This window comes from Suncus etruscus, chromosome 15 (genome assembly GCF_024139225.1).
Source record: "Suncus etruscus isolate mSunEtr1 chromosome 15, mSunEtr1.pri.cur, whole genome shotgun sequence".
NCBI classification, from domain to species: Eukaryota; Metazoa; Chordata; class Mammalia; order Eulipotyphla; family Soricidae; genus Suncus; species Suncus etruscus.
The window spans coordinates 89974479-89992136 of record NC_064862.1 but is presented as its reverse complement, the minus strand read 5'-3'; the positions used below and the strand labels follow the sequence as shown (position 1 = coordinate 89992136).

At 58.1% G+C, this 17658-nt stretch overlaps 1 protein-coding gene across 3 annotated transcripts in view; it reads right to left on the bottom strand.

Annotated features, from left to right (window-relative positions):
* Nucleotides 1-17403, bottom strand: part of PDE4A (phosphodiesterase 4A) — a 29162-nt gene extending 11759 nt beyond the window's left edge. Inside the window, exons 1-6 of one of the 3 annotated variants that reach the window (XM_049788462.1) lie at nt 17071-17403; nt 2258-2449; nt 1547-1583; nt 1404-1474; nt 991-1040; nt 687-799 (exon numbers count right to left, since the gene is read on the bottom strand). In XM_049788462.1, coding sequence (XP_049644419.1) covers nt 687-799; nt 991-1040; nt 1404-1474; nt 1547-1583; nt 2258-2449; nt 17071-17384 — 777 coding nt within the window. In that variant the 5' untranslated portion in view covers nt 17385-17403. Of the gene's footprint in view, nt 1-686; nt 800-990; nt 1041-1403; nt 1475-1546; nt 1584-2257; nt 2450-7321; nt 7667-8961; nt 9175-17070 lie in introns of those variants that run through there. The other 2 variants (XM_049788463.1, XM_049788464.1) reach the window with 2 other exon arrangements.
* Nucleotides 17404-17658: the final 255 nt, after the last annotated feature.

Here is a 17658-nt window from a genome sequence, read left to right as displayed (position 1 = left end):
CCACCCCTTCTCAGGTCCCACCCAGAGGCGGGCCCAAAGTTGGAGCCACCCAATGATAACCCTGTCCTGAGACTGGCCCCACCCAGTCCCTCTGGCCCCGCCCAAGGGCAGGTGTTAGAGTTGTTTGCATCCAAAGATGACCACGCCCCAATACACCCCTCCTCAAGCCAGGGGCAGGTTCCAGAGTCAGTGACACCCAATGACAACCCCGCCCTGAGGCTGTTACCCTCTGGTCCCGCCCAATTATTTGCATCCAATAATGTCCCTGCTCCTTTACCCCCTCTGGTCCCGCCCAAGGGCGGGCCCAAAGTTGGTGGTACCCAATCATGACTCCACCCTGAGGCTGGCCCCGCCCAGTTGCCCTCTGGTCCCGCCCAGGGGCGGGAAGAGAGTTGGTGGTGCCCAATGATGACCTTGCTCTGAGTTTGGTCACGCCCCCAATTATCCTCCAGTCCCGCCCAAGGGTGGGTCTTAGTGTTATTTGCACCCAATGATGTCCCTACCCCCTTTCCCCTTCTAGTCCCACCCAAGGGCGGGTCCAAAGTTAGTGGCACCCAATCATGAACCCGCCCTGAGGTTGGCCCCGCCCCCAGCTGCCCTCTTGCCTGGCCCAGGGGCGGGTTCTAGAATTGGTGGCGCCCAATGATGGCCCAGCTCTGAGCCAGCCCCGCCCCAAGCTCACCCACCTTGTGCGAGGCCATCTCGCTCACGGAGCGGTAGGTCTGCATGGTCTCCAGCTGCTCCAGGCACCAGTCCAGCTCTTCCAGCGTCTCCCGGGCCAGCTGCTGGCAGGTTTCCTCTGGACAAGGGAAAGCGAGTGAGCGGGTCCCACCCGCAGATCCTCCTAGTCTGCCCCCTCCAGGGAATGGGGCTCACCAGGAAAAAGTGGGGTGCTGGGAAAGGGTCAGGGCAGCCACCCCGAGTGAGGGACCCCCCCCCCATGGGGACAAGCAATAGGGTCCCTGTCCTCCCCTTGCAGGGCAGAGCTACCTGACAATGTGGCCTTGCAGACGGATGTTGGGCCTCCCAGTGGGGACCGCCTGCAAAGAAAAGGGATCCCACATTAGCATGGCACCCCCAATTTCATCCAAGGTGCCAGCCCCAGGACCACACTGTCCCCTCCTTCCCCCCCTCCTCTACCCTTCTGAGGATGGGTCCCCCACTCCCAAAGGGACCCATGCTCCTCAGAAGCACCAGGATCCTAAAGAACTAGTTAATACGAATCTACTAGCCAGTTTCTTAAGTTTTATTTATTTGGTTTTCAGCCACACCAGGCCGTGCTCAGGGCTTGCTCCATTCCTGGCTCTGTGCTCAGGAATCTTCCCTTGTAGTGCTTAGGGGACCCTATGCAGTGCCGGGCACCAGACTGGTTGTGTCCAATGTGGGGTGCTGTTGTCGCTTACTTGTTGCTGGGAATGGGGACATTGGTGAGGAGGGAGAAGTTGCTGCGGACACTCCGGAGACTGGCCAGCACCTAAAATGGGAAGAAGCCGTGAGGGGTGGGGGCACCTGGCACCCCTTCCGTCTTTGGGGGCGGGGGTCTCACCTGGGCGAATGGAGTCACGATAAGGTCCTCGGCGTGTCTGCAAACGAGAGGTGGGGGTCAGGGGGCTCTGCAGTGGGACCTCAATGGGTGAGGCAGGCAGGGCAGATAAAGGGTCCCCAAGGCTGAACACTGCAGAATGACTCTGGGTTGATTTTGGTTTGGGGGCCACACTGGGCAATGTTCTGGGGTTACTCCTTGGCTCTGTGCTCAGCATTATTCCAAGTTGTCTCAGGGGACCACATGGGGTATCAGGAATTGAACTTGGATCAACTGCAAGCAAGGAAAGCACCCTTCCCACTGTATTATTGCTCTGACCACCCGAGTGTTTTCTGTTAATTTGTTTTGGGGTCACACCTGGCAACTTTTAGGGGTTACTCCTGGCTCTGCACTCAGGAATTACTCCTGAAGTTTCTTAGAATCACATGGGGTGCTTGGGACCAAACTGAAACCAGTAACATGCAAGATATGTGCCCTACCTGCTGTCTTTTTTGTCTACCCCCTCCCAGAGTGGGACCTGGGGGGTATCTGACGGGGGCTCGAATTCAGGTCACCTCTATGATTTACGTTAACCGTTAGAGGACCAGTGAAAGAGAAGAGAAGGGAAGCTGGACCAATTTGGGGTTTGGACAGCCCAGGCATATAGGGTTGCTTGGATCATGGGGGATGGAGGTTCCGACCCTGGGGTCCCAGGGAACAGGAGGGGATGCTCACGCCTCGCTGGTGACCGATGAGTTCCGGGACATGGTCTTTGGGGACATGTCAAAGTCGCTGTCAGAACGGTAGAGGAAGGACTCGCGCCTCTGGCTGGCGACTGTTCCCGCATGTAGCACCAGGCCCGGGCTGGCCTGGGCGTCCAGCGGGCTGCGGGAGGGAGACGGTGCAGGGCCATTCTCCGCCTCGAAGCTGCAGGGGTGGTGGGGGCAAAGTGGGGGGGAGTCAGGAGGAAAGGAGGGGCCAGAGAACGCCTGGTAGAGAGGTGGGGTAGGAGGCGCGCGTGGAGGGCAGTAAAGAAAGACACCCCCTATAAAACAAACAAACAAACAAACAAGAGAGAATGACACCCCCTAAAACACAGGGAGTGCTGCAAGTTCTGAGTTCCTTTGCCAGCCGGACCCCAGGGGTCAGAGCTGTGATCATTTTTTGGGTGCTCCCCAAAAAAGAGCAAGAGGGGTCCAGCTCCCAACTGGCTGACCCGCAGCTAGGATTGCCACCACCCAAACGTTCCTTCCCTCTTATGGGAAATATCAGTCCCCGCCTCCATCCCTGGGAAGGGTCCCCCACTATTCCTGTAGCCGCTGGCCTGTTCCTCCCTATCGCCAGCAGAGGGCGCGCCACAGCACCTGCGTCCAGCTGGCTTTTTTTTTTTTTTTTTTTTTTTTTTTGTTTTTGCCCCACACCCGGCGGTGCTCAGGGGTTACTCCTGGCTGTCTGCTCAGAAATAGTTCCTGGCAGGCACGGGGGACCATATGGGACACCGGATTTGAACCAACCACCTTTGGTCCTGGATCGGCTGCTTGCAAGGCAAATACAGCTGTGCTATCTCTCTGGGCCCCCAGCTGGCTTTGGTGGTTTTTGCTCAATGGGGTCTGGGACCTGCCCAGGACTGTCCCCCCATCATCAACTTCAGGTCCCCCAAAATCACTCACTCTGCTTCCCAGACACACTTCCTTCTGGAAAGTTCCAAAATTTTCTGGTCATACTCTTTGCACACTGAGTACAATTACTTTTTTGTTTTTATTTTGTTTGGGGGCCACATCCAGTGATGTTTAGGGCTGACTTCTGGCTCTGCATTCAGAGTTCACTCCTGGCAGTACTCGAGGGATCCTATGGGATGCTGGAGATCGAACCCAGAGTGAAAGATCAGCGCCATCCCTGCTGTCCTATTGCTCCAGTCCCTAATCTACCTCTGAAAGGCTGAGTACTGACAATGCATTCAGGGCTCACTCCCGTTGAGATTGGGGCTCCATATGGGATGCCAGAGATCAAACCCAGGTTGGCCACATACAAGACGGGCATCCTCCCTGCTGTACTGTTGCTCCAGCCATCAAAGAACTTTTGTTTTGGGGCCATACCCATGGCCCTGGGAAATCACTCCAGGCAGGCTTGGGTGACCATATGGGATGCCAGAGACTGAATCCAAGTGGGTCCTGGGTCAGATGGCCGTGTGCAAGGCAAACGCCCTACCACTGTGCTATCACTCCAGCCCCGTTAAAGGACTTTTTGTTGTTGTTGTTGTTAGTTTTGGGGCTGTTGCATTAAATAATTAGCGATGTATCTGGATGAAGAATGGAGGCCTTTGTCCTTAGGCCCCGGCCACGTGGCTTCATCTCCCATCAACCGGCGGGTCTGGGGTCCAGGAAAGCGACAGGTATTGAACTCACTCACAGGCAGGCATCAGGAAGCATCAACTTTATTCATCCCTATTCACCACATGTGTGGCCTCTATCATAACCTTTCAAGCACAGCCATTCTTAGCTAGCCCTGCATCTTAACTCCTTCCATTTGACCTCCATGTTGGCCGAAGACAAAAGGGTGAGCCCTAATCCCATGGGTCAAAGGCTTTATATAACCTTCCAAGACCACTCCCCGGAATGGGAGGGGTCTTGTAGGTAAGGTTACACGTAATATCTGGTTCCCAAGACCCCTCCCAGAAATAGGCGGGTCTCAGGTAGCTACACCTAAATTCAGGGTGGAGTTACATGGGGCCACACCTGGTGATGCTCAGAGGTCACTCCTGGCTCTGCACTCAAGAATCACTCTTGTGGGTCAGAGTGATAGCACAGAAGTGGGGCATTTGCCTTGCATGCAGCCAACCCAGGATGGACCCGGTTCAAATCCCTGGCATCTCATAGGGTCCCCCCCCCCAGCATGCTAGGAGAGATTTCTGAGCACAGAGCCAGGAGTAATCTCTGAGCCCTCCTAGATGTGCCTGGGGACCCGATGGGATGCTAGGGATCAAACCAGGGTCAGCCTCTGCAAGGCCAACACTCTCCAGCTGTGCTATTGCACTGGTCCCCCATGAATAATCCTTATTATGATAAATAGGCATGCAGGGGCCAGGGAAGGGACTGAGGGCTGGATCATGTGCTTTGCATGTGAAAGCCCCAAATTTGAACCCTGAGCCCGAATTGCCTTACCCTCCCCTACACCAAGCCAACAGTGGGTCCCTCAAAACCTAATCCAACAGAAGTGGTAACAGTTCAGACTGTTATAGAGGCTAACAGACACTGGACATCACTTTTGTCCTTCGGGAAATGCAGAGAACCAGGACTGCAGAGATCTCACGAGATCTCCCAACTCCGAGGATGGTGGAAGAAGCGAAACAGCAGCATAAACTGGGGAGAAGCTTCAGGATACTGGACCCAGGACTGGAATCTTAGCACAGCAAGAAGGGCTCTGGTCTTGCACGCCACATCCTAAAGGGTCCCCTGATTCCCCACTAGAAATGATCCCTGGAGCCGGAGAGATAGCACAGCGATAGGGTGTTTGCCTTGCATGCAGCCAATTCTGGGTGGATGCTGGTTCGAATCCCGGCATCCCATAGGGTCCCCCGTGCCTGCCAGGAGCAATTTCTGAGCACAAAGCTAGGAGTAACTCCTGAGTGCCGCCACCAGGTGTGACCCCCCCCAAAAAAAGAAATGATCCCTGAGCACAGAGCCAGGAATAACCACTGAGCACTGCCTGGGGTGCTCCTCAAATGCACATTTTACCCAGATACCTCACATGGGCACCTCTTTGACTCCCAAGTCAGAGCACTAAGGTCCTCAGGAAACTGAGGGAGGCAGAGCAGAGGGGCTGGGGCTTCAGTTGGAGAGGAAAAGGGGGTGTGTCTGTACCAGGAAGGCCACCTTGGCTTCAGAACCAATACGCCCTTCCTAGGGGGCTGAGACCCAAGGGCCACAGTGCCGGATTCTGGGTTATCTGCCATGAGGACTTGGAGCAGTGCCTGAGGCCCAGCTGGGAACCCACAGGGTCCCCCAGGGGCACCGTGCTGTTTGCGCTTCCAGGAGCCCAAGTCCCCTGGGTGACAGGGAAGGAGCAGAGAGTAGCAGCCTGACATAGAAAGAAACACATTCACACAGCCTGAGATTAGGGTGAGTCTCTCTCTCTCTCTCTCTCTCTCTCTCTCTCTCTCTCTCTCTCTCTCTCTCTCTCTCTCTCTCTCTCTCTCAAACACACACTCACACACACACACTTTCACCCTTCTGAGCTGTATCAAACCCAGCACCCTGGGGACCAAAGCCACAAGCTACTCCATCAGGGCAAAACAGCTGCCCTATCCTGCACTATGGCCCTGTCCACCTGCTCACCCTAAGCAGTGAAGACGCCTCCTGAGACTTCCGGGGCCTGTGACCCTCGGGATGATGGAGACAAACAAGGCAGGGCCTGGCCTGGACATAGTGGAACAGAGACGGCCCCAGTTTCTGAACCCGGCTCAGCACCCAAGGCACTGTCCTGGTCAGACACTAGTCCGTTTGCAGGAGAAATAAAACAAGGGCAGAGGGCCCAAGCAATAACATGGGGGGGGGCATTTGCCTTGCACACAGTTGACCCAGGTTCGATTCCCAGCATCCCATATGGCCCTCTGAGCCTGCCAGGAGTGATTTCTGAGCACAGAGGCAGGAAGAACCCTTAAATGCCACCAGGTACGGCCCAGAAACAAAACAAAACAAAAAACCAAAACTCTGGCCGAGCTGAGGTTGGTTGGCAGTCATAGGATCATCACCCCAAGGCCCAGGGGGCTCCACAAGTTGGCCCCTCACCCACAGGTGAGTGGCAGCAGCACATAAGACCAGACTGGTCTCCCCGGACATCCCGCCCCGCTCCACCTGACACGCTGGTAGACGGTGCCAGGAGTGCTGGCGAGGCTGGCATTTGCCTCTGAAGGTCACGCTGAGGTTGCGAGCAGTTGCTGGCGTGTGCCAGGCCAGACAGGCATGGGGCTGGGCTGCAAGAGGAAGGTTCCGGGGCATGGCGAGTGTGGGACACCCCGAGGACTCAGCTGTGGGGGACAGAAAGAGGAGGGGGCTGGAGGACTTCCAGTATTAAATGGGATCTGAGTGTCCATGTGTGAGAGAGAGGCGATGGTCACAGGGTCCAGGCTCCAGTATAGGGGCGTGGGTGGTGTGGTGCTGTGTCTCTGGCCTGTCTCCAAAGCAACAATCAGCCATGTACCCCCAAAACTGCAGGAGCCCCACAGGAGTCCAGAGAGTGGCAAGGCTGTGTTTGAAAGGGGTTCACCAAGGGAGCCTCAAGCCGCCTGAACTTTAGTGGGACAGCACCACAGACCCCTCACCCCCCCCCAAGTCCGTTTTCCACCCTGGACTAGGGCAGGGTGTGTGTGTGTGGAGGACGAAGGCGGCGGCGGGGGCAGAGCCGGGACAGAGGAGCTGGCACCGGGCCGATGGCCTGGGAATAGAGCCCAGGTGACGCCAGACGCCCATACTTGTTGCCAGGCTGAGCGCCAGAAGTCCAGGTTTAGGGGCGCAAACGGGGGTGGGGTAGGGATCCTGTCCTGAGGAGGCAGGAAAAGAACTCTTTGCCTAAAGGAGCATTTATTTCGGAAGCCACCGCCAAGAAGCCCTCAGCTACATCCAGAAAGCTGGGGACAGACAAAGAAGGACCGGGGCTACCCTGGATGACCCAGGGAAACGCTTTGGGGACAGTCTCAAGGCAGCCTCACGGGACACACACCCCATAAATACACCCGGAACCCGTGGGTGAAGCCGCAGCCCGCGGTGGCCACACAAGGGTCACCCACCCAGCGCCACCCACCTGATGGGTTTCCCGGGAGGAGGATGCCTCCAGGTGTCCTCTTCGCTGAAGGAGAAACACAGCCGGGACTCGGGGGCCATGGGGGACAGCGCCAAGGCGGGGGGCCGGGGACGGGCCCGGGGCGCGGCGGTGGAGCGCATGGATGCCAAAACACCGCCGGGCCGTCGGGGCGCGCACGGGGCCGCGGGTTGGCAGGGCGGTATAGTGGTGTTCACCGCGTGCGGGCCCTGGGGTGTCTGCGGCCACCGCGGGCGCCGCCTCCACCCCGCCCTCCCGGTGACCCCCCCAGGGACGGCCTCGAGCGAGCGTTGGGTGTGCGGGAACCCGGAGAGGCGCCAGCCCGGCTCACTGGGGCGCGCGCGCTTGGAGAGCTGTGCGCGCACCACCTCCCAGCCCCGGGTCCCCTCCCCATGCCGCCTCCGGGGCTGGGGAATTGGGGGGCCCCGCTGTGCGTACCCGGAGCGGGAGCCTTTTCCCTCCGGGTCCGGATCCACCCCTCACTCTGGCTCCACCTCCCCACCTCTCTCCCCGCTTGACGTCGAGCTGAGCCGCCTGGAGAGCCCAGGGGACCGCGCTGGCCTCTCCCGCGGGGTGCCGGGACCCGCAAAAACCCTGGGGAAGGTGAAGTGGCGTTAGTAGGGAGGGCTGGGCAGGAAGGAGAAAAGTGCAGCGCCCTGGGGAGACCCCGATTCCGGACCCCAGGCAGGACGCACGCAGTGGCGGACTCCTCCACTCCTTTATTACGCGCCCCTGGGGTTCCGGGAATTCAGGTTCCCTCCCCATACGATCTCATCAAGGTCTGTGTGGTCTCGGTGGCTAAAGAAGCGTGTGCATGGGCCAAAGCGATAGGGCAGCGGGGTGGAGGACTTTTGCCTGGTACTCGGGCCGACCCGGGTTCGATTCCTGGCATCCCAGATGGTTGGTTCCCCTGCGCAACGCCATTTCTGAAAGCAAAGCCAGGAGTAGCCCCCAAGCAAACACTGCTGGGCGTGTGACCCCCTAAACTCAACAAATATATATATGACATATATACTGTATATATAAAATCAAGAAGCGCGTGCAGAGGGGATCCGCCTCCCCAAAACCTCCCCCAATCTAGCCTCAAGCCCCTGCGCCAACGCTTGTGCCCAAAGTCCCCGGATCGCTGCCAACTTTTCGTGTGTCCCCGATGAACTGCCACGAGAAGTCAGACCGGATGTGGCCTCGGGGCGCCTCACTCCCAAGCTCCCCACGCCCCGGGCCAGCGCGCGCAACGGGCAGGGTTCCCCCCTGACCAGTGGTCCCCTGGGTGCCAGCGCGCGCAACACCCAACCACCCACTGCCCCCAAGTCCTGGCCGGTCCCTGGCCCTTTCCCACCTTCCCACCCTTCGCCAGCCCCTTTTCAGAGGTTGTCCAACCGAGGGGGACCGGACCCCCGAGTTTGGATAGAACTAGAGGGAGCACACGCGCGCGCAACGCGCACACAGACACCCAGCCTGCCCGCAGGAAGGAAGTGGCGTCGCGGGGCGCTCTTGGGGCACAGACTGCCAGCGCGATCGGCTGTCTCCAGGGCAACCCCGGGTGACTTTTCTGGGTCCCCACGACGGAAGAGAAAAACGGGGCGCGCGCGGGGCGGCCCTGTCCTCGAACCCGCACTTACCCGGCCCCGGCGCCGCGCAGCAGCCGGAGGCGCCGGCGGAGGGTCGGGCTGGCGAAGAACACGGGCGAGGCGGGCGGCGACGTGGGGCGGCGGGGCGCGCGCGGGCCGAGGGGCTCCGGCAGGAACGTGTCGTCCTCGGCCGGCGGCCGCTCGCGGATGCGGCCCAGGCCGCGCGGAGGCCGCGCCATGGCCGCGGGGGGCGCAGGGCAGCTGCACCCCGCGGCCCACGCAGCCCCGCGGCACCCCGCCCGGCGCCTCGGCCCTTCCGGCTTCGCTCTGGGGCCGCCCCCGGGGCGGGGCGGGCCTGGGGCGCCGGCCCGCAAGGCCGCAGCCTGGACACCCGCACACTCCGGGGCGGCCCCACCACGGGTCCCCCGAGGTCCTCGCGGTCGCCGTCTGAACCCCCAAGTCTGCCGGGCCGCCCACACAAACCGCGGGGGATGTGGGGGGTCGGTGCTCAGATCTCTGCCACCCTCAAAAGGTGTCGCGACCTGGGCAAGTGCCTCCCCAGCTGTCTCAGACTCCAAAGAGACCCCCAAATGCCTGCGTCCCTCCAAAACTCAAAGGTGCTCTGAAAGGCCCCCATACGCTCCCGTGGTACCCCAGATGGCCTGAGTAGTGACCCCATTATTACCGAAGCGCTTCATACTCCAGGCCACCCACAGAATCACAACTTGCACCCACAAACACCCAATAGTGCTGGCAATCCATGAGACATCCTTGCACCCCTATAGTCCCACAGTGACCCCCCAAATATTCTTATGTGTCCCTAAAGTAGGCCATAACCTCTCAGAGGTCCCTAAATGCCTTCGTGTGCACTCATGGATCCCCTAAATAAAAAGACATTCAGAGCACCTCTAAAATCTTCCACTGTCAGAGGCTACATGAAGAGCCCCCAAACCCTCGGGCTCCTACAATGCTTCTAATTATTTGGATGTCCCCCCAAACCCTAAGTTTGTGGTCTTCCCAGAAATGCACTTCACTCAGGGTGCCTTCAGACTCGGGGGCTGCCCCCAGTTATGAAGATACAGCCCTAACCTTGGGGTACCACCTGCAGCCCCAAATACCCTCATTCCACGGGAATACAAAGGGCATTATCTGCAGGACACCTGGGGTGTGTTTTCTCATTTTTAAGGACCCCAGAAACTCCCAGTCCTGCTGCTCAGTGAACTTTTTAGGCATCTTTGAGCTCCTGCTTGTGAGGTGGCCCCAAGAACTGCCAAGAGCAAGCCCTGAGATCCCCAGCATGGAATGCCCCCCAAAAAATGAGGAATAGGAGCAATAGCACAGCAAGGAGGGTATTTGCCTTGCACTCAGACGACCCAGGTTCAATCCCCAGCATCCCATAGGGTCCCCAAGTCTGCCAGGAGCGATTGCTGAACACAGAACTAGGAGTAACCTCCCATGCTACTGGGTGTGGCCTAATCGCCTAAAAAACTCCTGGGCTGCGAAGGGAAGAGCAGTTGGTTTGATTTCACTTTCTGTCATTTTCTTTTCTCAGTTTTGGGGAGTGGGTGTGACCTGTGCTATTTTGATCCTGTGGGCCTTCAGTCCTGTGTCTGGGTCTGAGCTCTAGGCTTACCTGGGTTGCTCCAACTCTGTTGGAGGACATGGGGGGGGGGAACTCAAACTGGAGTTGGTCACTTAGAAGGCCTGTGCACAAATCCCTGGACACACCATGCTGGAGAAGTGGTTGCTTGCTTTGGTTCCTCGCTCATACCCAGAGAAATTCGGGGCTTGCTCCTGACTCTGTTTTGAGGGCCCCCTGGGTAGGACACAGGGGACAGGTGTGCCAGGATGTATCGGGACTTTTTGGAGCCAAGCCGGCATGCGGCTCACTGAGCCCTCGCTCTGGCCTGGAGGTTTCTAGAAGATTAAAAGGGGTGACTCATCTGGGTTCTGTCCGCTACCTGTTGGCGTCTACTCCCTTGGGGCCCAGAATCAGGTGAACTGGATTTGCCTCTGACTTTTTGCATCGATCTATGGGCCAGGACAGAAAAGGCAGGTCACTCTCAAGGCTGACTCCTAGCTCTGTACTCAGGAATCACTCCTGGAAGTGCTGGGGGGGGGGGGGGTTTCCTATGGAATGCCAGGGATAGAACCCAGGTCAGATTGTGTACAAGGCAACTGCCCTCCCCATTGGGCTATTGCTCTGGCCCCTCATGGATCAATTAAACTATCCTGGAATTGGTCCATGGAATACAGGGGCCTGAGATCAGGGCCTCACTTCAAGAGTTTCTTTAAAAAAAAAAAAAAAAAAGGGACCGGGAAGGTGGCGCTAGAGGTAAGGTGTCTGCCTTGCAAGCTCTAGCGTAGGACGGACCGCGGTTCGATCCCCCGGTGTCCCATATGGTCTACCCAAGCCAGGGGTGATTTCTGAGTGCATAGCCAGGAGTAACCCCTGAGCGTCAAACGGGTGTGGCCCAAAAACCAAAAAAAAAAAAGTTTTTTTTTTTTTTGGTTTTTGAGCCACACCCAGCGGTGCTCAGGGGTTACTCCTGGCTGTCTGCTCAGAAATAGCTCCTGGCAGGCACGGGGGACCATATGGGACACGGGGATTCGAACCAACTACCTTTGGTCCTGGATCTGCTGCTTGCAAGGCAAACACCACTGTGCTCTCTCTCCGGGCCCACCTGGTGGCGCTCAAGGGTTGGCTCTGCACTCAGAAATAGCTTCTGGCAGGCTCAGGGAACCATATGGGATGCTGGGGATTGAACCCAGGTCCGTCCTTGGTCGGCTTCATGCCAGGCAAAGGCCCTACCACTGTGCTATCTCTCTGGACCCCTGAGAGTTTCTTGCCTGTCCACACACACACACACACCCAACTTCTAAACTCTAGAGCATACTGCAGAAAGTTCTGAGGATGGTTGTGTTTGAGGACCCAACAGTTACATTGCAGATGGGGAAACTGAGACTCGAAGAGGCGAATTCTTTCCCCAAGGTCACACAGGCTGCCTTAAAAACCAAAGGAGAAAAAAAAAAACACAAAGGAGGGGCCGGAGAGAGGAGGTAAGGCCTTTGCCTTGCATGCAGAAGGTTGGTAGTTCAAATCTCGGCATCCCGTATGGTCTCCCAAGACTGCCAGGAGCGATTTCTGAGCATAGAGCCAGGAGTAACCCCTGAGCACTGCTGGGTGTGACCCCCCCCAAAAAAACCCACAGGAGTGGGTGGCACAAGCTGTAGGGCATTTGTCTTGCACGTGCTAATCTAGGACAGACCGTGGTTCCATCCCTTGGCATCCCATATGGTCCCCCAAGCCAGGAGCGATTTCTGAGTGCATAGCCGGAAGTAACCTCTGAGTGTCATCGGATGTGGCCCAAAAATAAAAAAAATCTTAGGAGTATCCGAAGCGACAGTGAGGAAGGCGCTTGCCTTGCACATAGCTGACCCAGGTTCGATTCTATAGGGTCCCCACAGCACTGCCAGCAGTGACTCCTGAGCACTGCCAGATGTGACCCAAAAATAAACACACACACACACACACACACACACACACACACACACAAACCCTTTGGAGTGTGGTAGAAGAAATAGTACCTGGGCTAAGTCCCTTGCCTTGCATGGGGCTGACCGGGTTGGAATCCCGGCACTGCGTCTATTCTACCTGCCACCTCTAGGGGTCAGTCGTGAGCAGAGAGGAGGCTACATTCCTGAGTCCTTGTCCTCCCAATCCCCAACTCTGTCCTCACCCTGGCCATCTGTAGCACCCCCAAAGTCACTCTTTCCTTTCCCTTCCAGGGGTTTCACCGCCGTCTGTGTGTGTTTCTGGTGAAAGAAAGAGTACAGAGCCGTAAGGTTTGTGGTTTGGGGGAGGTCCCCCATTCTCTGCGCACGTCATTTTGAGGAAGTAGAAGGCCCCAAAGCCAGAGAGCTACCAGCAGTCACACCACAGAGTTAAGGAGAAGAAGGGGGAGCCATAAACCCCAGCCTGGCATGTCTGGGAGAGACTCAGACAGATGGGTAGAATTCAAAGGGGGCAGGACTATGATCCTGTCATTATTATTGTGTGTGTGTGTGTGTGTGTGTGTGTGTGTGTGTGTCTTTGGCTACACCAGGCAGTCCTCAAGGACTCCTGGTAGTGAGGGGACTCGAACCTGAGACTCCTGCAAGCAAAGTCTTGCTCCAGTGCGCCACCTACTGGTGAAAACCAGGAACTGAAACTCACTCACTGCTCTGAGCTGACTACTGGCTTTGCATGCAAGATTATTCCTAAAGGTGCTCCGGAGATCCTATGGGAGGCTGGAGGTCAAACCCGGGTCGGCCCCGTGCAAGGCAAATTTCCTATCCTCTGTGTCATCTTTCGAACCCCAGAGGAGCCAATTTTGAACCTTGTGCTCACATCAATTTGGATAAATTGCTTTCCCCTTCCAGTCCCCAAGCCTAGGGCATAGCTAGAAAGTCAAAAACTTCTAGGAGTTGGGGATGGAGAGATAGCATGAAGGTAGGGCGTTTGCCTTGCACACAGAAGGACAGTGGTTCAAATTCCGGCATCCCATCTGGTCCCCCGAGCCTGCTAGGAGCGATTTCTGAGCGTAGAGCCAGGAGGAACCCCTGAGTGCAGCCGGGTGCAACCAAAAACCAAAACCAAAACCAAACAAAAAAGCTCCTAGGAGTTAAAGCGCAGGATGAAGGCCAGAGAGGTAGTGCAGCTGGGAGGGTATTTGCCTTGCACGCAGCAGACCAGGATTCGATCCTCAGCATCTTTTAGGGTCCCCCTAAGCACCACCAGGAGTGCATGCAGAGCCTGGAGAAAGACAAAAGCACCTCCAAGAGTGGCCCACAAACAAACAAACAAACAAACAAAAAGCAAGATGAAGTCCTCTGGAAGCTGGGGAATACTCTGGGGGGGGGGCAAAACTCTACCGCATTCCAAGTCCCCCCACTTTCCAGCTATAAGGGCTTTGCACCCACGTGCCAACAGGGTGCCAAGCTGGGGCTTGCAGGATCTGGGGATTGGGTGGCTCCCACCTCTCGGAGCGCAGGGACCTCACTCGCAGCCTGTGGTCGGCCAACCTGGCGCCCGGCTCCCGGGACGTTCGATGCTCATGAAATAATCATAAAAATCTTTGGATCAGTCCCCAAGCTGGTCGCCAGCGGGAGCGCTCACTCGAATTGCAGTTCCGCCGATCACCCGGCAGAGGGCGCGCGCGGACAGGAGCGCGCGGGAGACCCGCTCCCTGGCCCCATCATGGCCTTTTGGGGTACCACAATTCTCTGAGATCAGAACCTCCTTGGTGATGGAGGTCACAGGTCTGAGAGACCCTAATCCTGTCGCCCCACTGCTCCGTTCTTTTTGGGCGATGCTCAGGGGTTACTCCCGATTCTGTGCTCAGGAGTCACTCCTGGTGGTGCTCCGGGGACCCTGTGGGATGCCAGGGATCGAACCCGGGTCAGCTGCATTCAAGGCAAACACCCTCCCCGTTGAACTACCGCTCTTCCCTCCCCCACTTGGCTTTCTTTTGGGAGCTCTGCAGTGCTCTGCTTTCTGGGAAGAGTTTGGGGATCCAAATTAGGGGAGGCTCGGAACACTGAGCCAATCCTGGCAAGCCCCTTCTCCGCACCCCCAAACCCTTCCTTTTGCCTCCAGCTCTATGTGCCTTTAGCTGGTGGTGACTCAGCCCCGCAGGGCGCAGGCTCAAGCACCCCATTCCTACAGGGGTTTGTGAATGCCATTTTGGAGGGGAGGCGGACCCTCTCTGGGGGGGTTGTCCTGTGACTCAAGTCTGGAAGGTTCTCTGCACTCTTTTTTTGGAGGCTGAATGGATTCCGCCGGTGGGGAGCAATGGTGACTGCCCCTTTCTGAAGAAGTGGGCTGGCAGGGGTGCCCATGGGAGGGAGCCAGGTGCTGAGAGCAGCCTCTCTGCTCCCTCTACCTCCCACGGGGGCACTGAGGGGCACATCCCTAATGCCACAGAGTCCGGATGCCAGATCCGCCCGCAGTCATAGCTGACAGCTGTGTCCCAGCTGAAACGCAGAGGTTCCTCTTCTTGGCTCTCCTCCTGGAGGATCAGGGGCATCAGAGCCCCAGAGGGCAGTGTTGGGGTTGCTGAACTGCTCATATTAACCCTGTGGGGTGCAAGCCACAACCACCACCATTCACCCCCATTCACAGGGGCAACTGGAACTCAGAGTGGGCAAAACTCCACTGCAGGAACACACCCGGCTGAGAACTGTCATGGTTTTTGTCTTTTCAATTTGGGGCCAGTCAGCGGGTGCTCAGGGGTTACTTCTTGGTTCTGTGCTCAGAGTCACTCCTGGCAGTGTTTGTGGAACCCTGTGGGATGACGGGGATCCAACCCAGGTCAGCTGCACAAGGTGAAATCCCTCCCTCCTGTGCCAATTGTTCTAGACCCCAGACAACTTTTTAAGGGGGGCCACACCCAGCGGTGCTGAGGGGTTCCTCCTGGCTCTACACTCAGAAGTTACTCCTGGCAGGCTCAGGGGACTCTATGGGATGTTGGAGACCCAACTCAGGTCAGTCACATGCAATGCCAAGGCCCTCCCCACTGCATTCTTGCTCTAGCTCCATGCTGTCGTTTCTTTATACGCCAACAACCCAGCATGCGGGCTTTGCCTTTTATGGGCCTCAGTTTCCCCAACTGTCTCATGGGTGTGTGAGAAAAGTCCTCCAGTGGGGAGCCTGCGAACGATCCAGTAAGATATAGTTTATGATGACAATGATGATGACAATAATTGACGACTGAACCCTTTTCCTAAGACCGTACTCGGGAGACAGGAACAGGGGGAACCGCCTGGGCCTCAAAAGGACAGAGGGGGCGGATCCCAGCGTGTCTGGCCACTGAGCCTCTCTGGACAGCAAGACTCTGGCCCTGCCTGGCCCTGCCACCAGCGGCATTTCCTGTTGATTCCAGCTTTGTTTTCTTTCCTTCTCTAGTTTCCTCCGGGGACTGGGTGTCTCCTCTCCTCATTCCTGCCTGGGACACCAGCTTCCAGGGGGCCTTCGAGGGGGAGTGCACTCCTCAAGAGAGGTGAGGGGGTGGCACAGCATGGGCCTGTGGTAGCTGCTGGGGCCCCCAAACAGACCCAAAATGGGGGGATTCTTTCTTCAAAACCTCAGGAGTAGGGGAGTTTCTTCCTTGAAAGTCCCAGAAATAGGAAGCAAGCACAGATTTGAGGGGCTACTCTAGGGACACCCCATGTGGGCATCAAGCAGGACCCAAGTTGTCAGATTCCAAAACACCAGGTAGCATTCAGGGGTCCATTAGGAAGACACCCAAAAACAGTCACAACAACGCTGCCATCTGCCATCTGCTGTGGCTCAGCCAGTGTCTCTGGGGAACATGGTCAGTCTCAGCTGTATCTCCAAGCTCCAGAATTGTACCCCTAGAATGCAGCCTGCTGGTCACAGTCATGTCTGGGGGAGGGACCAGGTACCCCATCCCATTCTGGGGCGCACACAAGTCATGCCCTCACCCTCATTTCACTAAGGCTCACAACCATCTTAGGCCCCAAACAATTCCTGTCCCAGAAATGGGGTCCCCACCGCACCCCTCCAACACCAGGCTGCCACAGCAGCTGGTCAGAGAACTGGGGTCAGATCAGGCCAAGCCCTGACAGGGTAGCCTTTGGTCATCGTTTTCACTCCCCCAGACTAACATGCTGAACTCCAAAACAAAGATGGATCCCCAAACTGCTAACAACTCCTTCCCAGCTGTCACATGAACACCCCAAAACTCACCAAGTCTTGCTCCCCAAAGTGGAACCCTGAGGTCCTTTCTCAGTTGGGAGAAAACATTGTGCATCTAGCTGCAAACCCCCCCTCCACTGGGGACCCTCCAAAGTCCAAGACCCAAGCATGGAATGAATCCCCAAAGGCTGTGTGAGCCAGTAAAGTCCCTCCAAGTTAGCACGCAATGTTCCCAGAATGTCAACTAATTGGACACCCCGAGAGTTGAGGCCTCCCAAATCTATTCACATCACCTCTAAATCGTCTCTGGGACCGGAGGGAGGGTCTCCTGAGCCCCCTAACAGGTTGACCCCCCAGCCAGCCCTTCCCCTGCTGCAGCGACCCCCTGCGGCCATCAGCGCGCGGCGCGTCCCCCACTGCGCGCCCAGTCGCAAGCATCCACCGCCCGCCCGGAGTCTCACCGCCTGCCGCCGCCGCCGCCCGCGCCGCCACTGCCGGTGCCATGGAAGGACGAGGGCCAGGACATGCGGGTGGAGCGCAGGCCGGGCCGGTCGCCGGTGTCCACGGCATCGGCGCGCTCCATGTGCCGGTGGGGCGAGCGCTCGGGCTCGGCGCGCTCCGCGCTGTCCGAGTAGCCGCGCTGCTGGATGCGAATCGGGGTCCGAGGCTGCCGCCACAAGTGCTGGGGTGGCGGCTTCAGGGTGGCCTGGCCCTCCCGGGGCCCGGGCAGCGACAGAGACAGGCTCCTCTCCGCGGGCACGGCCGGGGGCTCCATGGCGCCCCGCGTCGTGGGGGATCCCCCGGCCTCTCCAAGCTGCGCGCCGCTCAGCTGCGCGCCCGCCGACCTGCCCGGCGCCTCGCGGCTGCGCCCGGCCTCGCTGGGGCCATGGCGCCCCGCGGACAGACCCGGGGGCGCGACGGGGCCGATCGCCCCCGGGCCGGGCCGGGCGCCGACGCTGCCACTGGGCGCCTGGCGCTGCGCTCCGTGCCCGGCTGCGCTCTCGGCGCGCGGGCGCCAGTCGCGGCTCCCCACGCCCCGGCCCGCCCCT